Below are 20,204 nucleotides of genomic sequence, written 5' to 3'. Positions count from 1 at the left end.
TTTTCTCAGATCCACTTTGGGAAGAATGTGATAAGGTCACTACTTTAGCAGAGCAAATCTACAATATTTAGTCCTGCTCTGAAATTCCAACCTGGACTGATACATGAAATATCCTCTGCATGCCACCTATTCTCTTCACCCCTGATTTTACATCTAATTTTTACTCCTAATCTGAAGTCTTTCAAGATAGTGTTTTACTGCAAGCTAACTACAACAACCTCAGAAAAGGGAACAGAATCCACAAGATGGGTCTTGCTAAGGACTCAAAGAGCAAACAAAACAACACTTCAGAAGTCCACTTTGACATCGCAAGTACATGTCTCTGTCCCCAGATGAAAATTTTAGGTATCTATTTTTCCTAGTCTCAGATAAGATTATTTTTACTCTCAAGCCAGCTGTCTTCCTGTTCTTAGAATAGATGAAGTACTGGCTACTGATTTTACAGGTGGCCTCCAACAATCACATGGGCCATTCCCTTTAAAGTTGGACTCAATGATCCCTGTGGGTCCCTTCCAAACCAGGATATTCTGTTTCTGTGTTCTGTGAACCATATAAACTGGTCAGTAGTTCAAGGCCACACATTTAGAAAACATCCCTAATCAGGGCCAGATCCAATGTCAATGGGATCAGTGTTAAGTGACTTACAGTGGAACCCTAACTAATTTCTGCTTTTTGTATCCTTCCCTCTTTACACAGACCTTCCACATGCCTAAATGTGTATTTGCACCACTCACATTTAGGGTGAAAATTTAGGCAAATCAACCATGACCATAAGCTCTTCAGAGAAAATACCATCTCCTGCCATACCTCTTGACTTTGCACTGCTGAGTGTTCATTTCACACTGAGACCCAAAGCGTAGCCAAACACTAAATAAAACCTGATCATTTCTTCACTTCTCATTTTTTCCTTTTATAATGTTTCTTACGATGCAAGCTCCTTGCAGCCTGCATCTTCCCAGGGCTTCCTAATGGTTTCCCCACTCTACCAGATGAGATGTTCTTCAGACACTGCTCTGGCTCCTATGTACCCCTCCAGTAGCTCTAAAGGAAGCAATGTGACGATGTCCTCAGGGATTCAAGTGAAAAAGGATAGCCCCACCTGGAGGAGAGAGAGCTAAATGCTCCCCAGGCATTGGTGTCACTCCTGGGAGAGAAGAGCCCAGGCAAGCCGAGTGCATGACAATTCACACTTATGCTCCTGGAGCAATGCACTTCAGGGACAAGCATGCACAGCCAGGAAAAAGACATGAAATACATGAGGCACTGCCTCCTTACCCTCACTTCTCTCCTTCTTTCTTCTTCAAAAATGCCACAGTAGATGGGCCATTTCTCTGAATAAATCACTGCAGATGACTGAAGAACATCTAGTTTCATAGATACAGATCCCACAAAAAATTGACCTTTTCAATGCTACAAAATTAAAACCTATAGATGCTATGGCCAGAGCATTCAGCTGACACCACTCCAGAAAGCACAAGGAGGAAAAGGAAGTGTATTAATTATAAGATATATTTTACAGCTTGTTATGTTTTCAGTGCAAAGCTTTCATGCTTTATGTGTTGGCAGGAAGTTTGCTAGACAGCAGTGCTCAAATGTAGAGTCCTCAAGCCACCAGCTGGCCCTGATAATACCTTTTTTAGACCGCATTAGTGTTGACCATGCCTTTTAGATGAAGAGATATCCTGGGGAGCACATAATAGGGCAACCAAACATGATCAACTCAGGGATTGTGGATGGGCTCTGAAGCTCTTCACCTCTCTGTTACTGGTTCCCATTTAGTTTGGTGACAGAAAGTCACTGCCACCTAATGGCTATTTTGTGTCCCATAAGAAAGTTCATTTGTTTCTCACCTCAGTTCACCAGAGCCTGAAGCACAAGTAGATCCACCACTGCACACACTGGCTGTGGTGGAGAACAGTCCACAGTCCCCATTCCCAGCTGCCTTTCTGAAGGAATGCCATGGAGAGTTCCTGAGGACTTCTCTCTGCAGACGCAGTCCACTTCCGTCAGGACAAAACTATTTTAAGACATCACTTAATACTTAAGGCACATGGTGCTACTGAATCACAACAGAAGTCCAAAGGCACAGGCTATTTCATTGGTCTGAGCTATCCAGAAACTGTAGATTATTTTTGAAAACACACAACATGTACATTCATTCCTCTTCTTTCCAAGGTCTTTTCACTGTGCAACTTTATGGTGAGACAAAGCTCATTTTGAAAATACCCACTCCATTGTGAGAAGTGAATGTAGCAATGCCAGGAAGAGCCTCCAAGGAGCAAGAAATCGTATTCTCTCTAATGATGGCACAAGGTTATACCTTTCAAATATTTGCCCAGGTACTGACAGCCCAATAACCATAAGTTTGAATGACGAGAACATCCTCATTCTGCTCTCAAAAGGAGGACATTTAATTAACCTCCCCAAATGGCTTGTGCCTGACAAAGCAATTTTGTAGCCAAAGTTAATTCAAGAATGGATTCCCACTGTCTACTGAGATACCTTGACCACAGATCCTTTTTCTCCTTGCTGTCTTCTCTTCATTACAAAAAACCAAAACTCACAGCAGTAACCTTTTGTCTTACAGAGGAAAACAACAAAAAGATGTCCTGCTCCAGATTTTCAGCTGTGGCCACTTGTGCCAAAATCTGCCAAAATCAAGGACAACTGACCCATTGCAACCCTCTTACTACACCGACAACTCAGAATTCCATTGATACCAGGCCTTGAACAAACTGCATGCTGTGACACACCTGCTGACTGACAGCAGGATCAACAGAAATTGATGCCAGCAATGAAGAAGTGTCAGCCAAGACATCCAGATGCTACACTGAGAGGAACACCACTGGAAATGTCCCATGGTAGGCTGACTTGGTACTGAAGAGACAAGCACTGTGAAGGGCCAACATTCACTGAGGCAGAAGAATGTCAGAGAAATGCAGCCTTCTATAGAATAAAATGTTTTGTTAAGAAAACAATAGGTAAGGAAATGACACTGAGCAGGCTGCCCTCCTTCTTCCTCTGGCCCCAGTGCAAGCAGGAGTAGAAATGAAAAGAAATGCTCAAGCTTACACATGCAAAGATGTCCAGAATCATTTAATGAAACAGACATGAAAAGAAGAGAGGTCATACCTCCCCTAATGCTCCTGACACTAGACCTAAAGACATATGATGTCTTGGCCAACCATTGACAACTGCTCTTACACCAGTACACTGGCAGTATCGTCATATGCAGGAAAAGGGCCCACACACCAGGAAAGGACCCTTAACTTAGGAGACAGATTGAATTTCCAGTGTGGTTGAGCCATTGGTGGTGAAATGAAGCAACCATTGGGAAGGACATAAAGACCCAGCTCTGCCTCAGACAGGGGCAGGAATGAAAAATGGCTGCTGCTGAGGGACAGCAATGTGTGCCATCTGGCAAGTGGGCTCTCATATCTCCTAGCTGACAGCAGATCCAGGGAGAGGCAAGGTAACCTCAGGACACACAGTGAATTCCCATCCACTGCTTGCCACCTCATGGAAAGTAGTAAAACTTTGACCATAGTATGGCCAATATGCTAGCCATAAAAAAATGCTGGGAACTGAGGAGCTTAGAGTATTAGCATCAAAACTGGTCCACAAGGGACAGAACTACATAGTAAAATTGAGGATAATTCCTTGGAGCTAAGTAGGAACCTGGCTAAAAGTCCCCAGAGAACCCATTTCCTTCTAAATCTGCTTTGCATTTAATTGTTTCCTAATGACTATGTTCCTGTTTGGCCCCAGTAGGCTCAGGCACTGGTGCTGCCACTGAACCTTCCCATCTCTCATGCAAGGCCATAGGTAATTTAGAGACCCCAGTTTAATGTCTCACGGGGAATCCATGGAGAACAAGTTAAGCATTATTTGCACTGGAGTAGCATCACCAGTATGCTGAGTACCAGGAGGAGATCCACAGAAAAAAGTGTTTTTCCACTCCCAGCTGCAAGCACATCACAGACATGTATGCACCTGCACCCCAACACTGGACACAGAGGCACAAAAACCAGATTCAGACCTTTCGGCACTATCAGCAGTCCCATGGTCACCAAATCTCTCTCACACACACAGAGATACACCCTGCCTCACAGAGTCTCTCTTCTAGGCACAGCACCAAAACTGCATCTGGAAATCAGCAGCTAATTCATACACTTGCTGACAAGAAAATTACAAACTCTCAGTACATGAAAAGCAAGTTAAGCTGGCCTCACTAGAAGGACAGAAACAAAGACAATACAATGAAGGGCTAAGAGTACTAGAGATCTATCCAGGACAGCAGCTAGCAGAAGCAACATCTTGATAAGTATTGTTAAAACACAACACTTATTTGGGTAGGGCATTCACATCCTCTAGGCCCTATCCAGTGACTAATCTTAAGTACCAACTCCAATGGGGTAACTTCTTACAAGTCATTCTGAGCTAGTACAAGACCAAAAAATCAGCTATCATAAAGAATTAAAAGAGCTGCAAGGTGGTAAAGACTTGGTTGCCATCTACTTAAAACTGCACTGAGATAAAGTCTGGTGTGCAATTGCCCAGGTCCAAAGTATCTCCCATGCCAAACTGATGCTTCACTGGCACAAGCTCTACAGGGATGTGGCTGAAGAACAGTAAGTGCTTTTCCTGCCAGGCTCAGTGGTGGCACTCCATAACACCTGTCAACAGTAGGACCAGACTCCACTGGTCAGTGAGTTTCACCAACTCATGGTATGCCTGTGCCAGCTTCCTCCTATCTCCCAGCTCAGGCCCCTTTCTGCAGCTGAAGGCTAGTGCTGGCCATGCTGGCATGCTGTGCTTGCCACTGGCCCTGCCACATGCAGGGGCTGACTAGTCCTGGCAGCTGGTCCTGGCTGCCAAGCAGGGAGGCCACAGCTCTGTGCAGTGCTAGCAAACAGTGCCCTTTCTGGCTCCTGGGGGCAGGAATTGACAAGTCATCAAAATCCACATAACAGAGGTTAATAAAACCATGGAGATACACAGCAAAAGGTGAGGAATTTGCAACAGCTGCTGCAAATTCTGCCAAATGATAAGCTGTCAACAGTATTGACAACTCCACAACTTGGGTGTCGCTCAAGGAAGCTACATGAAGCCCTTCTGCAAACCAGGTTTCAAAGGCTCAGGGCAGAGACATGGGCAGATGAACAGTGAAGCTCCAGACTCCAACATACCTATCTCCATTTTATGCCAGAGCATCAGTGTCACTCACTTGGGATGGGGAGCTACATTAGAACAGCTTACCATCTATAGACAGCAGAGGATGAGAACAAGCCCAAGGAAGCCATTCTGCAAACCATTGCAGATACACTAAGACCATATTGATGATGTGGATTTTCTGCCAGAGGAATACCAAAGCATGCTGCAGTCCAATGTCACTGATTTCTACCTTAGTCAAGGCTGTTTCCAGCTTTATAGTCCCTCCAGTCTGAGAATCCCTGGAGAGCACCACTCCATGCATTATAACCAACCACACCAGTGGCCTAAATCCTACCTGCACCAAGAAGAAAAATGAGGCTAAAAACCTCACTTCAAACACACTATGCAGACTGGCCTAATTTGGCACAAGCTGTATTTCCCACTCCAAAGAAGCCTTGAACTCAAATAGCAGAGAAACCCTGGCTAACATACATCACAAGCACCCAACTAAAACCAAGCGTCATTCACAGCTCAATGAACTATATGGCTACAGGCTGGAGTGAAAGGTGCAGTGCAAGACTTGAGAGGAGCAGTGAGGGGGCTTGTCTTCCTTCTCACTAGAAATCCTTTTGTTAATCCTTTTTGTATTGTTAATTACTGATATTAAAACACAACAGTGTGTTTCACAATGAAATGTATACTACTTTGCACAATTCTCATTTCCTCAGAGATCTGCAAGTTTGATTATCTCTATTATTTCCTTTTCAACACGCTCCTTTTACTTAAATCAGTCAGTCTTCATGTTATGGCCATTACCAAACAATATGCAGAATAAGAAAGCACTGCCAGGCCACTCTCAGCAGCTGACCACCACACAACCAGTCTGGCAGCAGAGATTGCAGCAGAGCCCAAATGCATACACCAAGGACTTGAGTCTGGTGAGCACTGAATGCATACGGCTACCTCTGACAAAGGACCTTCTCCATTGGGCAATGCAAATCCTAATATGGGGTTGTTATCTAATATTGCTGTTAACAATCTGGTAGAAAGCATATTGAGTTATTAAGATGACAGCATTGCAGCAAGAAACCTGTGCCTTGCAGTTTCCAAGGAATGCAGTTCAGTGCTATTACTCACCTGTGATTTGAGGAACTCATACTCCTCTGATCCGTACGGGACACTCCGAAGAGAGGTGAGGTAGTCATAGGTGATAACTGCTGTCTGCAAATGAAACCAGAAATGCTGAGCAAGCTCTACAGTTATCAAAACAATAAGACTTCTGTTAAAGAGAATGCATGTACTTTAGGCTTCAAAGACTCCACAGTGAAGCCTATGGCAAAAGACTCATTAATAAATTAAATGAAAATAATTTCACTTCAATGAACACTTATAAAAGAAGTGCAGGGGCCTCACTGATAAGTAGCTATATGTAAGCAACACTTGACACTCCTATACTATCTTCTATTTGAGATGCTCAAAGCATTTTCCTAATCTCTGTACAGCACCTTGCACAGCAGACTCCCATCTTCAGTCAGCCATGTGGGCTTTCACAGTAAGGTCTGCTGCTAGTGACAGAGGTCATCCAGACTCTGTGCCCCATCAGTTATCCCACTGCTTCAGAGCTCCAAACTGCCTAACCAGCTTGCTCTGGGTATAGGCTCAGCAGGGAACAGAGTGACTGAGGACAAACTCAGACTAGCACAAGCAGCAGTACTTTTGGGGATATTCAACTGCACAAAGGACTGTGGGGCCAAAGGGTTGAATACCCAATTACAAAAACAGGATCCAACTCAATGTGATCCAGCTCAAACCTGTTAGGTAGACATTGCCATGGACAATGGAATTATATTCTTAAGTGACTTTATGATTTCTGAAAATAGATCTAGGGTATTTCGCAATTCCTATCACTAAAGTTCTTCTCTTTCCACAGTCAGAACATCAGTGAATGGGAGAGAAAAATACAGGTCATGTTTGGAGGGAGAGAAGGGAATGTACACCTAGAGGAGCCTGTCCACTAATGTGCCATTTGAATTTCAAGATCCTTGCCATGAAGAACCATTTCTGTAACTCCCATTGAAAGGCACTTTTCCTCAAATCTCCCTACTGAATGGCTAGCATTCCATTCTGGCACAGGATACTAGCCCCACCTTTCACCATAGATATGTCCAGGAAGGGCACAAAGTACAGTCAATGTATCATGAAAGCCAGGGAGGCAAGGGAAGCAAACCTGGTCTGAGAGAACTGACAATAGGGGAAAAAGTCAAAAGTTCAGAAATGCACCCAAGAATGGACCAAGCTGGGAATCAGTAACAAACAGACACACTCCCTCCTTGTGGAGGTTAGATTTCTCATGTTTCCTGATTTCCAAATTGCAAACTGAACACAGCAAAATTTTTTTCTGGCTTTTCAGGCTCTCTTGCCCCTGGTGAACTGAGGAGCTGCACAGCTACAGAGACCATACAGAAGAAAAATTTTTCAAAGCAACTTCACAACCTCAAAGAACAACTTTGAAGTGGAGGGAGGTTCGAATCAGTCTTGCATCAAGGCTTGAGTTGGTTCTTATTTTATCTCTGGTCCACAAGGGTAATTATCACCTCCAACTCAAAAAGAAGCAGCTAACAGATTGGCCTGTATTACAGAGGAAGAGGGAATTAATTAAGCGGCTGCTAATTACACTGTAATCTTAAACACTAAATTAATATTATGATGATCCTGATAGGCAACTCTGACATTGCCAAATCCCTCCCAGTGTCTAGCTACTGCACAGAATGTTCCTTCCACATAACCAAAACAACTGGTATACTCTCAAAAGAATACAGCAAATGCACAACGGCTCTGCCAGTTTCTAATTTTACCAGAATACAGAAACGCTCTGCAGCGTGAGGCTGCCCACGCCACTGACTTCGTTCTCATCCAAGACTAGTGCTGTCATTCATGTTACAGTGTGAGACTGAAGCTCAGAGTTATAAAAAGATATACAAAATCAACCAATCCCTCCCTTTACAAATGCCAGATTACTTTCACTGAGCTTGCATCAGGCCCAGTATTAAATGTCCCACTTGTATCAATGAATTCTCAACACTGTAAACTCCTTCACTGCTCCTAAACCTATCCTCAGATCTCATCAAGTCATAGCACAATGTTCCCCCTCAATAGCTGTCTACCCATACATAAGAGCTAGTTCCCTAAACAGAGGCTTCAAAAGAAATTTTCTGCTAGTGAGCTTCATCAAGTTTCCTATGGAGTCTGCAAAGAACTACTGAACCAACATGCTTAAAATACAACCAGACTCAAATCTGTCTAAACAAACTCAGATGAAATATGTCCAGAGTCTCATAGTTGTATGTCAGGTTCCTTGATACTCATGTGTTCTTTTCTCCAGGCTTTTCTTTTGTTTTGTTTGCCCCACTGTAACTTGTCTTACAGTTTTGTGTCTGCTGCTGCTGAACTTATTAACTCTTAAGAATTGCAGTCTCTTCATTACAGGCTGCTTTTGCCTGCTATGGTTCAATGAGGAAATCAAGCATCCAGGTAAGAAGCCAGGGCAGGGCTAGATTGAAGGACAGATACTTTAGGTCTATGCAGATGTCACTAATATTCAATATCCAAAATCACTTGTTTGCTACAGAGATTTATCTTTCATTTGCAAAAAGAATAATCCCCAAGGTGAGCTTCTTAGAAGTAAACGTCTGCTCTATTGGCTTCAGCTGGTCCATGGCTAAGGAATGACAGCAGCTCAAGCTGCCTGTGCTCAGATGAGAGCTGACTTCTGACTGTCCAAAAATGAGCAGGGAAGGCAGAGGTCACTGGTGCAGCAAGACTAAAGAATCTCTCAGAAGCAACTCAAACACATGCAGTCATACATACCAGAGGAAACTAAGAATTCAGAGAGAGACAGAACATTCTTTTTTAAAAGTATACACACAGATTTAAACACATGCTGCCATCACCTACAGAAGACTGAGCACTGGTAACTTGGTTTTGGGGTCACTGCTTGCAGCTGTGGGTGCAGAACCCTCTAAAGCATTTAAGAGCAGGACCAGTGAAGCGCTTTATAGCCAATGACTTGTGACCTCCCTGAAGGCAGAGAACATGAAAGTCAGGCATCTCTGTGATTTGCCATCATCTAAAGCAAAGAATATTTCCTTTCCCCTACTTCCTATTCTTCAGGAAAGTAATCTCTTACCATCACTCAAAACACAGACCAACTGCACAGTCTCATCACTGGAACTTCTCAATTATTTTTGTCTTAAACAGTAGATTACCTCAAAAACAGTGACTGAGAAACACTAGTCAAGCAGGCAGAACTCAAGGACACATTGGAGAACCCAAACACCCTGAATAATAGATTCTCCTCCAGCAACAAGAAGCTGCATTCCCTCTCTATGCCTCAATTTCCTGTGCTTTAAAAAGGAAAGAGCTGCTCCCTACCACCAGGTAGCACAACCTTATGGTCAGGGACAGAGTATAAAGCTTAGCACTTGTTAAGTAAGAAGGAAAGATTACAGTTTGCATTTCTGCCTTCACCCTTTCAAAATAAACATTCATTTTTCACAACAGTTTATGATGCTGCACGCACATGGCACCTGAGCCAACCCACAGAGCTTGTTTCTTATTGCATCTGCCCTCAGGAGCCAACTCCTTGTAAAACTCATTAACAAAGTGCTTAAAAGTCACAGAAAATGCAGACAGACAGCTGCTTACCACTGGGGGTCTGTAAATGACGGAGATTGTGGCCTGAAGTGACAGATGTACAATGCAAGTGAGGTACAGGGAGACTGATACCCCCTCCAGAGTCTCTGCTCTCCATGTTCCTGGCTGCTCATGGATCCATCAGTGAACATTGGCAAGGAGAAGGCAGCAGCCTCCATTTCCAGTTTTATGAGAAGTATCAGTGATGCTAGCATTCATTTTACAGATACATAAAAATATCAGACACAGCATTCATTTTACACATCTGGAAACCACTCCAATCTCAGAAGTACGTAATCACCCATCGCCACTTTACTCTTGCTTTGAGAATGATCCCCAAAATAGCAGTCCCTCTCTCCCCAAATCTCATACCAAGGTCATAGTGCAATGGTTACCCTAGTTTATCAACACAGCCAGGATACTTATAACAAAATGTAAAAGTAGCATATGCAGAGAACAGGGTTTGACCTAAGTCACTCTTAAAAGGCAGCAGGACACGGTAGCTGGGCAACTGACCTTGAAGAAAACGTGGGCCCAAAGTGAACCCTTGCTCTGAAGGTCCCACCCTACCAGGGATGCAGACACAGCTCTCAGTATCTCCACTTTTCTCTTTCCAAAGTGTGCTAACAACAGATGTATTCCTTACATGCTTCCACCTCCTTTCTCCCCACGGTGTCAAGAACTTGAAGAGCTCCCTACAGACATTCTGATTTCCTAAGCCAGCTGAAAATGCAGACAGGGAATGCAGAAAATCCCAAGTTCTTGTGAACTTCAATTCCCTTACCCATCTAGGAATCCTCCTGCACATTGCAATGGTAGAACTTACTGTGGCAATGGCTCGGCCCACACGAACAACTCCAAAATCATTAGGATCCAGGAACTTGTTTCCATACAGATAGATGCCAGAAGCAGCTGCTGTCAATGAGGCAAATTTCAAGGCCCTTAGTGCCATGACTGATGAACCCTGCCAAGATACAAAACAGCAAGTGTAACATCTGATAAGGACTTAGTGGTCTGATGCCCACAGCCCCAGAGGACCTGACAATCCAAGTATTAATTGCTCCCTTCCTAATGACACATTGCCAGCACTGCCCCCAGCCAAGAGCTCAAGCAACCACCCAGCAACTGGGGTAAGTTGCTCATTGCTATTCTTAACAGTGTCTACAGGCCACAAATCCAGAAGTAACTCACTGCTAGACCTTGCATAAAATGCAACAAAACACTTGTTCAGGATCCCAAAGGCTTGTCAAGGAGACACAATAGGTGGACAGACAAAAGGAAGCATGAGATCACCAAAAGTAAATTCTGATCCTATCAACAGGCACTTCTTCAACACAAATTTTTGAAGACATCACAGCATAGGCAGATTTTAAGGGGACAACAGATGATATAACAACTCAGGTTTAAAAAGAGCTCTTGCAACATCAGGAACACCCAAAGTTTGTTAGAAACTCTGCTAGGCTAGTTCTAAAAGCTCCACACTGATGATGAGTGGTCTAGGAAGAGGCAAGGCATCCCAGGAGGTTGTATGCCACTCCAGCAGTGCCAGACAAACACAGAGAATGCAGATGGGGCACCTGATCAGTGACCAAGTGAGATTTGTGTTCTCATTATCACCATCCCACTCAAGTGCCAGACAGGGAATGTACTGACAGAACAGCAATCTGCAGGAATCTACAGCCTGTTCCTAGCTCTGGCACAGGCCCAACACAGGCCTGGGGTGAGACACTTCTCAACCACTTTTTTCCTGTGGGACAAGGGGAATGAACACATTTCCCACACTAAGCACTTTGGATCACTACATTCATTGTTTGCAGCATATAAAAGTAGCATAAACATGCAACTCATTACATGTTAATTTATATATTTTCCATTTCTTTATTCACCATAGAGAACCCAGATATGAAAAAAGGTAACAAGGAATTAGGTACATTTTTCTTTCCCTATGGCTGGTACTGGGCAGAAAGTATGACTGAGCATTCCTTCTGCTTCTACCACAAATCAAAAGGTATTGTCACCTCTCTGCAAGCTCTCAAGAGCACCTTTGACACAGTGCAGGCTATCACCCCATCAAGATGGAGTCTACTAATCCTCCCACTCCTAGGCTTGACTGAGAAACTTGCCTGCTTCTCATTGTGAAGCTTTAGCAGGGTCAGTCTGGCTTGTGCCTTTCCTCTCGGAGCCTTGTAACCAAAAAACACACGCAGTGACACAGGTCAAGTCTTTCAATAGCAGTTCACAAGAACACAATCAGCAAAATAAGCTAATATAACACAAGAGACCTTTGTACATGAACCTTAGCTAAACTTTATTATTTCCTTTTATTTCCTTACAAACCCTAGGCAATTGTGAGGCAGAAAAGCTGAGGCATATTCTGTCAGTGCCTGTCACAGCTGCCTGCAGCAACCCAGCTCTTTCTCCTGTCAGAATGGGTAGCTGGCTGACCAGGACTCCTTTGAATCTATGATCAAACTCAACAGAAAATACACCTGGGCTCTTGACTGCAGACAAATGTACACACACTTCACAAAAAAAAGTCGCCCTCCTTCCCCTGCCTCACTGGAATTCTAGAAATTTTGGGGTTTCTTCCAGCAGGACCAATCTTTTTTTGTGCAGAGATCTCTTGTATCCTCTGTCACCTTCAAAAGTCATTTTTTTGCAAAGTATTTTAATGAAACAATTTGTGTTCCTTGTATATTTCTGTAAAATTTCCTTTATTGAAAAGTGAAAGGTGCAGTGACATTTTCTTAACAGAAAATATGCCTCTCCTTTTCATAATTTTTTCCTTTGCTTTCTCAACTACTAAAAGAACATTTTATTGAAAGCAGGATTCAGGTCCATCTGTTCTTGCATGTTATTCCTACCTGAAGCTATAATCTGCAGTTTGTTACATCACATCTATTGCCATACCCGCCAGCTGTACGTCACAAAGAGAAGATGAGAACTTTAGGCAGCAAACAAACAAGCAGCAAAGCTGAATTTTCTGCAAGAAATTTCCTACTTTCATGCTTAGCATGTTGAAGCAATAAAAAGGGAATAACTAAAACCCCTCCAATAAAAGATACAGAAATAGAATTCTCTAAAGTAAATTGTATTTCAAAGTTTTGCATAAGGTATGGAGGAGCCTTTTCCATGTAAATGAGCCATTATGACACCCCCAGGGATATCTTAAGGGCCCTGTCAGCTGTGAAACAAACCTTGGGATGTCACTGCCTCTCATTATTAAGCCCTGCGTTGACAGATCACCTCCAGCTCTTTTTTCACCCGAGTGAGGTGGCTCCTTTGACTTTCACACAACTTGGCGCACCTAGGCGTCCCTCACGTTACAGCCAGGCTTCTCCTGTTCCGAGCCGGGCCAGCCGGGCCGGTGCCGGTTCCCTGTCCGAGCCCCGAAGGTGACCCCACCGCCGCCTGCCGCGGCCGGGAGCGGCGGTGACCGCTGAGCGCCCCGAGGACGGCGGCACCCGGCGCCGCTCAAAGCCCCGGCCGGGCCGCTCCGGCCGCCAGGCCCGCGCCCGGGGTCTGCCCGTGAAGGACACGAGGGGCCGGCGCCGCCCGCTCTCCGCTCTTCGTCAGGCCGGGCCGGCCCTCCCGGAGCAGCTTCCGCGCTCCGCGCCTCTCCAGCCTCCACGAACAGCCCCGGCCTCGCCGAGCGCTGCGACAACCGAGTCCCCGCCGCCGGGGCCGCAGCTGCGGGCGGCATTCGCCGCCCGGGCCCGGAGTCCCCGGCGCGGGCCGGGGCGGCCGCGGGGGCTGTGAGGGCGGGACGGCCCGGGCGCTCCGCCGGCGCTCGGAGCGGCACTTACCGACCGCCTCGCCGGCACTTCAACTCGCGCGCGCCCCACGCCGCTCCCCCCTGCACCTCGCACACGGTACGGCCCTGGCCCGCGCGGCACGCCGGGAAACGTAGTCTCGCTTGGCGGCAGCCCGGAGGGGCGGGGGCGCGGTGGGACTGCAAGGGGCGGCCCTTGGGCGCGCCCACGGGGGACCGGCGGGGGGAGCGCTGCGCTTCGATGGGGTCCCCGCTGCGCTGGCGCCTCCGCCCTTGCTGCGGGGAAGTGCGTGGCTCGCACCCCGGATTGCAGGATTGCTACCTGCTCCTCTTCGGTAACTGCAAGTTAACGCAATCTCAGTTTGTCAGTGACGCTCCCAGAAAACCTATGCTCTGCACTCTTAAAAAAATTTCACACTTAAATTAAATTTCACATTCTATTTCACAGAATCAACTAGGTTGGAAAAGACCATTAAGATCTTTGAGTCCTATCTATGACCGACACTACTTTGTCAATTAGGCCATGGCACTAAGTGCCACATACAGTTTTTTCTTAAACATCTCCAGGGACAGTGACTCCACTACCTCCCCATTCCATTATTTAATCACTCTTTCAGTGAAAGAACTTCTTCCTAATGTCCAGCCTAAACCTCCCCTTCCACAGCCTGTCTTGTGCTATTGCTGGCTGCCTGGGAGAAGGTGCCGCCCCTCATCTGGCTGCACCCTCCTTTCAGGTAGCCATAGAGAGTGGCAAGGTCTGCCCTGAGCCTCCTCCTCTCCAGGCTAAACACCCCCAGCTCCCTCAGCCACTCCTCATGGGACCTGTGCTCCAGAGTCTTCACTAGTCCAGGCTGACAACATCCACAGCTTGTCCCTCAGATACCAGGCAGGTCCCCTAAAGGGAAATAAGGTTGGTCAGGCAAGACCTGCCCCTTCAAAATCCGTGCTGGCTGGGTCTGATTGCTTGGGCATCCTGTAGGTGAAGTGTGGTTTTACTCAAGATGATCTGTTCCATAAACTTGCCTGGCAGTGAGATCAGAGTGACAAGGCCTGTAGTTTCCCAGATCCTCTGTTTGGCCCTTCTTATGGATGGGTTAACACTGGGTAACCTTGAGTCATCTGGGACCTCCCCAGGGAGCCAGGGCTGATGGTAAATGACAGGGAGCAGCTTTGCAAGCTCATCTGCCAACTCCCTCATTACTCTAGGATGGATCTCATCTGGTCCCATGGACTTGTGAGCATCTAAGTGGCTCAGCAGGTCACTAACTGCTTCCTCCTGGGTTACAGGGGGGCTATTCTGCTCCCTGTCCCCATCTACTAGCTCAGGAGACCGTGGCATTGCCTTCAAGAAAACATCCTGATGACAAGTCTCTCTTCCTGGATTAATAGGTTTTCCACCCCTGTGGAAAAGTGCTGTAAAGGTGATTTAACTCCCTTCTCCCTGGCTGTGGGACAGTGGTGTGTTAAGTATTTTTCTAAAAGATAAAGATAATATTGGGAACATGTGATGGGTACCTGTATTGGATTGTGTGGCAAGGTTTTGTTGTGGGGGTGGAGGATGCTCCAGGGTGGCTTTTGTGAAAAGAAGCATCCTCCATGTCTGACAGGGCCAGCACCAGATGGCTCAAGGCCAAGCCTGTCAGCGGCAGGGGTAGCACCTCTGCAATAGCATCGTTAAGAAGAGAAAAAAAGTTATTGTGTAGAAATAATTGCAGTCTGAGAAGAAAGGAGTGGAAATATGTGAGAAAAACAGCTCTTGCAGACACTAAGGTCAGTGGAGAAGAGGCAGAAGGTGGCTATTTTCAGATCACAGAATATCCTAAGGCACCCAAAAGGAACATCAAATCTAACTTGAGTGACTGGCCCACCTTGGGATCAATCCCACAACCTCGGTATTAGTTTACACTATTCTCTAACCAGCTGAGCTAATCTCAGGGTCGTAATACTCCAGGGGCCAGAGCTGGGATTCCCCTGCAGCCTGTGGTGAAGTCCGTGATGAGGCAGTTGTGCCCCTGCAGCCCATGGAGGGCCATGGTGTATCAGATGTCCACCCGCAGAGTGGGGAGGAACCCTCACTGAGGCAAGTGGATGCCCAAAGGAGGCTGAGACCCTGTGAGCCCCTAGAGCAGTTCCTGACAGGACCTGTGGATCTCTGAAAAGAGGAGCCCACCCTGGAGCAGATTTGCTAGCAGGGCTTGTGACCCTGTGGAGGGGCAGTGCTGGAGAAGTTAATGAGGAACTGGAGGTCATGGGAAGAACTCACATTGGAGAAGTTGGTGGAGAATTCTCCAAGAGAGGGACCCCACAACAGAGCAGGGGTATAGTGTGAGGTGTTCCACCCCTGTGATAGAAGGAGCAGCAACATACATTTGTGTGTGATGAACTGACTACACCCCCCATTCCCTGTCACCCTGCTCTTCTGGTGGAGAGGAAATGGAGAAATTTGGGAGTGAAGAAGGGAGAGTTGGGAATGGTGTTTTTTTAAAATTTGGCGTTATTTCTCACTATCCTACTCTGATCTGATTAGTAAGAAATTAAAAATCAATTCATTTCATTTTCCCCAGTCCCCATGTTTTGCCCCTGACAGTAATTAGTGAGTGATCTCTCCCTGTCTGTATCTCAACCCATGGGCTTTTGTTGCTGTCTGTCCCTGTCTAGCTGAGGAGGGGAGTGACAGAGCAGCATTGGTTGGCACATGCCATCCAGATAGAGTCAAGGTGCCATAGTACTCTTTTGTTTCCGTCCAGTTTCACTTCATTTCTCTTTTCCTCACTTGTACCCTGCTGCAGACCTTAATGTCAGTGCCTGCACAGTGAGGGCTTGCTGCTAAATACCATCTCTAAGAAACAAAGCAGCTACAAATGATGAAGGGCAGAGATAAGGGTGATTACCCTGCTAGCACACTGAGGATACATGGCCCACATGGCCAGTTGCTGCATCAGTCATATGATGGCTAAACTGGCTGCAATCCCGTAAGTTTCTTTCCCTTCTAGGACAGATGGGAGCTTTTGAACTGATGGGGGGCAGTGAAGCATCACAGCTTAGTCTTGGATGATTACAAATTATGTAGGAAAGACTATTTTTTGGAAGGAGGCTTCACAGTTTGGAGGGAAAAGAGGAAGAAATTAAAAAGTCAGGGAGATGTGTACCTGATGGACTGCTGAGAAAAGGAGAGAAATAAATACAGATTGAACATGAAGTAACAACTCCGAATCACATAATTTAAAAAGCTTAAAAATACAGGGAAAAGCTCTACTGTTCTTTTGTCTGCTAAAGCATATGTAAGTTTTGCAATAGATTTTTGTGTTTGCAAATTCACATGGCTCAGGCTGATAGTGAGCATAATAGTGGGGTGTCCATTTAAAGCTACTGTGCTATTGCATATAAAAATCCAAAATAGCAACTCTAACCTCAGCACAAGCACTGATTCCTGGCCACAGCCCACTGCTTCTACCCGGGATGCTTAAAAGACTGCTGCCCTGGCTATCAATCCTGTGCTTTGATGGCTAGATCCCACATGCTGGCAGTGCTCCCAGCACAGGGAGCAGGTCAGCAGCTGGTTTTTGCTGGCCTCTCCTTGAAAGCTATGGGAGGTTTCTTCAGAATTATTTTGCTCCTTGCAGCTTTCTGTTAAACAGGCTGAGCTGGGTCTGCTGCAGAGAGGGGAATAAAAAAGAGGCTTTTGTAGCATAACAATGCCTTGTGCTGATGTGCAGTGGGCAATTATGTAACCAACGCTAAATCTTTCTATAATTAGAACAAGCACCTAGTTAGAGTGATCAGAGCTCTTTTGTGTGCGCCTGCACGGGGCTATGCAAGAAAAACCTTGGCTTGAAAGAAAGATGCTGGCTTGATTTCCCTTCCCTTTTCAACTGGTGAATAAATTAAATCTCAGATTACCCCAAATTGCTGTGAAAGACAAGCTATGAAAAGCGTTTCCTTTTCATTCCTGTTGAAGACATTTGCATCCCAGGTGTGAATCTCATGCAATGCAGATGCAAACCCAAAGGCTCAGCCTCTCTGTCCCAAGCACCGGAGCAGCAAGAGCAGCCCCACTGCCTGATGAGAGGACAGAAGGTCAGAATCAGCCCTCCCTATTGAGAATCTATGTCCTTTTCAGTTTCACTTTGATGAAGAACATGACAAGATATCTGCAAAGGCTCACTTATACTAGATATTCCTCATGTATGGGGAGAAGGCATAGGAAAAGAGAACAAACAGTCCCCGAAAGCAGGTGATCTTATGATTTTTTTTTTTCCCATTCTTGGTCCAACTTAAATGCATATTGACTGGTTTTGCCTTTATATCAGCAATAGAAACTTCAGAGCTGACTCTGGAAGCCATACAATTTTAAAATAGCATCGTCTTACCAATCATACTGTACAGAGCCAATATTTGGATAAAACATGTCTCCACAAAAACATGCCCCTTGCCCAGGGTCATTCAGTCCCTGTGACTCAGTAGTCACCAAAGTCTAAATGCGACAATGGAAACTGATGTGCTCCTTGGAGAGCAGGCTTTACACGAGCAGCAAAATCCACTTCTACCAGTATTTTGTTCCTTCAAGGCCTTTGCTCAACCTTGTTGTGTGATATCAGTTTAGGAAATTGCATGCCACCCCCATACCTCTCTCTCATAATTTCTGTTGGCAAAAAAAATTCCCCTTACTTTATTTGCTAAAGTTTTTGGTGCCTAAAGGGCACTCCACTTCTTCTCCTTTAGGTTGTTGGGAAATGTCAGTGGGCCAACATGTCCTGTGTGAAATTATCTTATCACCTGGAAGTGGAATGCTTCCAAGACCTTTGCAAAACAGCCCCAGAGTCTGTGGTTTTTACAGAAGTACATGAGAACATTTTTGCCTGAAAAAGTTTATTTTTCTACAATATGCAACAAATAACAGAAATTAAACCAGCCTTCATTTCAGTTGTTCCAGAGAACAGAGACATGGCTTGAAGAATGTAAAGATTTTTTTACAAAAGCAGTAATAAACCTTGTGATCTGCTTCCCCCAGCTATAATTATTCCTTCTGTGTGCTGCCTGTAACGCCTAAGGGAATGTGAAGTACAGGGATTGCTGATGTGGTTGAACCTTTCCATCAAGTTAAATCTCTTCTCTTTCACTGTTTAGTGCCTTACCTGTACATAATTTATCCCTTGAGTTAAGAAGAGTTGTTTATTTTGTTAATTTTTATCCAACTATGTACAGCAACTGGTAGGCATACAGGTATCCAATATTAACAATTGCTTATTCCATTACTTTGTATCATCATCTTTATTTGTTACAAGATATTTCATGAACTATTTAATTCTGGTTTTGCAAATGTGAAAAGTGTTGAAGTAGATGAAAAAGGTACAGAGGATTTAACAGCCTAAACCTACCCCAAAAAACTTCTTAGAATGCATCAGAAATACGTTCTTAAAACTAGCTGTGATATTCTCATCAAACTAAAAATGTCCCTGCTCCCAGCCATGCCAAAACCTCCACAGAGCCTGAAATCCTCACTCACCATACCAAGGATCATTTTGGCACAATCATTTTGTGAATAGAAGTGCATATGGAAACCTAATATTATTGTCCAGAAAGATATTGTCCAAAATATACTGATAAAAACAGAAAGGAATTAATCCTTTTTGTCTTAGAGAGAGATTTATATTTGAGGAAAATATGTCTCAGATTCTCAGAACCATTCCTTGCCTACTGTTTCTTTTGTGAGAAGCACAGAATAAGCTAAGTTGGAAGGGACACGCTGGGATCCTTGAGTCAAACACCTGGCCCTGCACAGGGCAGCCCAACAGTCACACCACGTGCCTGAAAGCATTGTCCTGATGCTTCTTGAACTCGGTCAGGTTTGGTGCTGTGACCACTTCTGACTGTTCCTGTGTGGGCCCTGGTTGCTCAGGCTTGCCCAAAGCAGATCTGGTAATAATGAAACTGTCTCTTCCCAGAGGATTTCAGCTTTGATTAGAAGATAATAAGGGATAGAAAAGTGAGCACCTCCCACAGTTTTTCAAAGGTTAAACACTCTCATTATTAAATATTTCAACCTAATTTCTCATTTGAATTTCCCTAATTTTCACTTCCAGTCACTGGTTATGGTTTTGCCTTCCTCTAGGAGATTAAGGAGTGGCTTAATATCTGGCATTTCTAATTTGTACAGGTACATATACAAGATGGTCAAATCTCCTCTCAATTTTTTGTAATCAACAAAATATACTAAATGTTTTCATTTGCTCACTCAGGTAATTTTTCCTTGTAATCTAATTGTCAAAGAGCAGATAAATTGAGTTAATCTCATTCTAATCTGGTAACAGTAACATTTACCTCTTAAACTTCACCACAAAACAAATTTACTTATTGTATTTCCCCTACACTTCCAATTAATGGTAGCCTTATAATACCTTTGTAGCCTTTGAAACCTCTTCTACCTTCCAGAATTGTTTTAGAAACTTGAAGACCTGAACCAGAGTTCCTCTAGAGTTCACCATATCCCTACTTCTACATCCATGGCCTGCATGAGACTTTGTGTTACTTCATAGCACAAGAAATTTGTTCTAAGCTGCTTGTCTCATAACCCTCATGGGTCCTT

The 20,204-nt window shown here is 44.8% G+C and overlaps 1 protein-coding gene across 2 annotated transcripts in view; it reads right to left on the bottom strand.

Moving 5' to 3' along the window:
* The window catches only part of ADCK1 (aarF domain containing kinase 1), a 72,455-nt gene extending 58,723 nt beyond the window's left edge, over positions 1-13,732 (bottom strand). For both annotated transcript variants that reach the window (XM_054275547.1, XM_054275548.1), the window contains exons 1-3: positions 13,653-13,732; positions 10,673-10,810; positions 6,292-6,375 (exon numbers count right to left, since the gene is read on the bottom strand). In XM_054275547.1, coding sequence (XP_054131522.1) covers positions 6,292-6,375; positions 10,673-10,798 — 210 coding nt within the window. In that variant the 5' untranslated portion in view covers positions 10,799-10,810; positions 13,653-13,732. The remainder of the gene's footprint in view (positions 1-6,291; positions 6,376-10,672; positions 10,811-13,652) is intronic.
* Positions 13,733-20,204: the final 6,472 nt, after the last annotated feature.

This window comes from Melozone crissalis, unplaced genomic scaffold (assembly GCF_028551555.1).
Source record: "Melozone crissalis strain CALT ecotype California unplaced genomic scaffold, PUWL_Pcris_2 ptg000018l_1, whole genome shotgun sequence".
NCBI lineage: Eukaryota > Metazoa > Chordata > Aves > Passeriformes > Passerellidae > Melozone > Melozone crissalis.
Note: the sequence above shows the minus strand (reverse complement) of the source record. Positions and strands in the feature narration are given on the sequence as shown.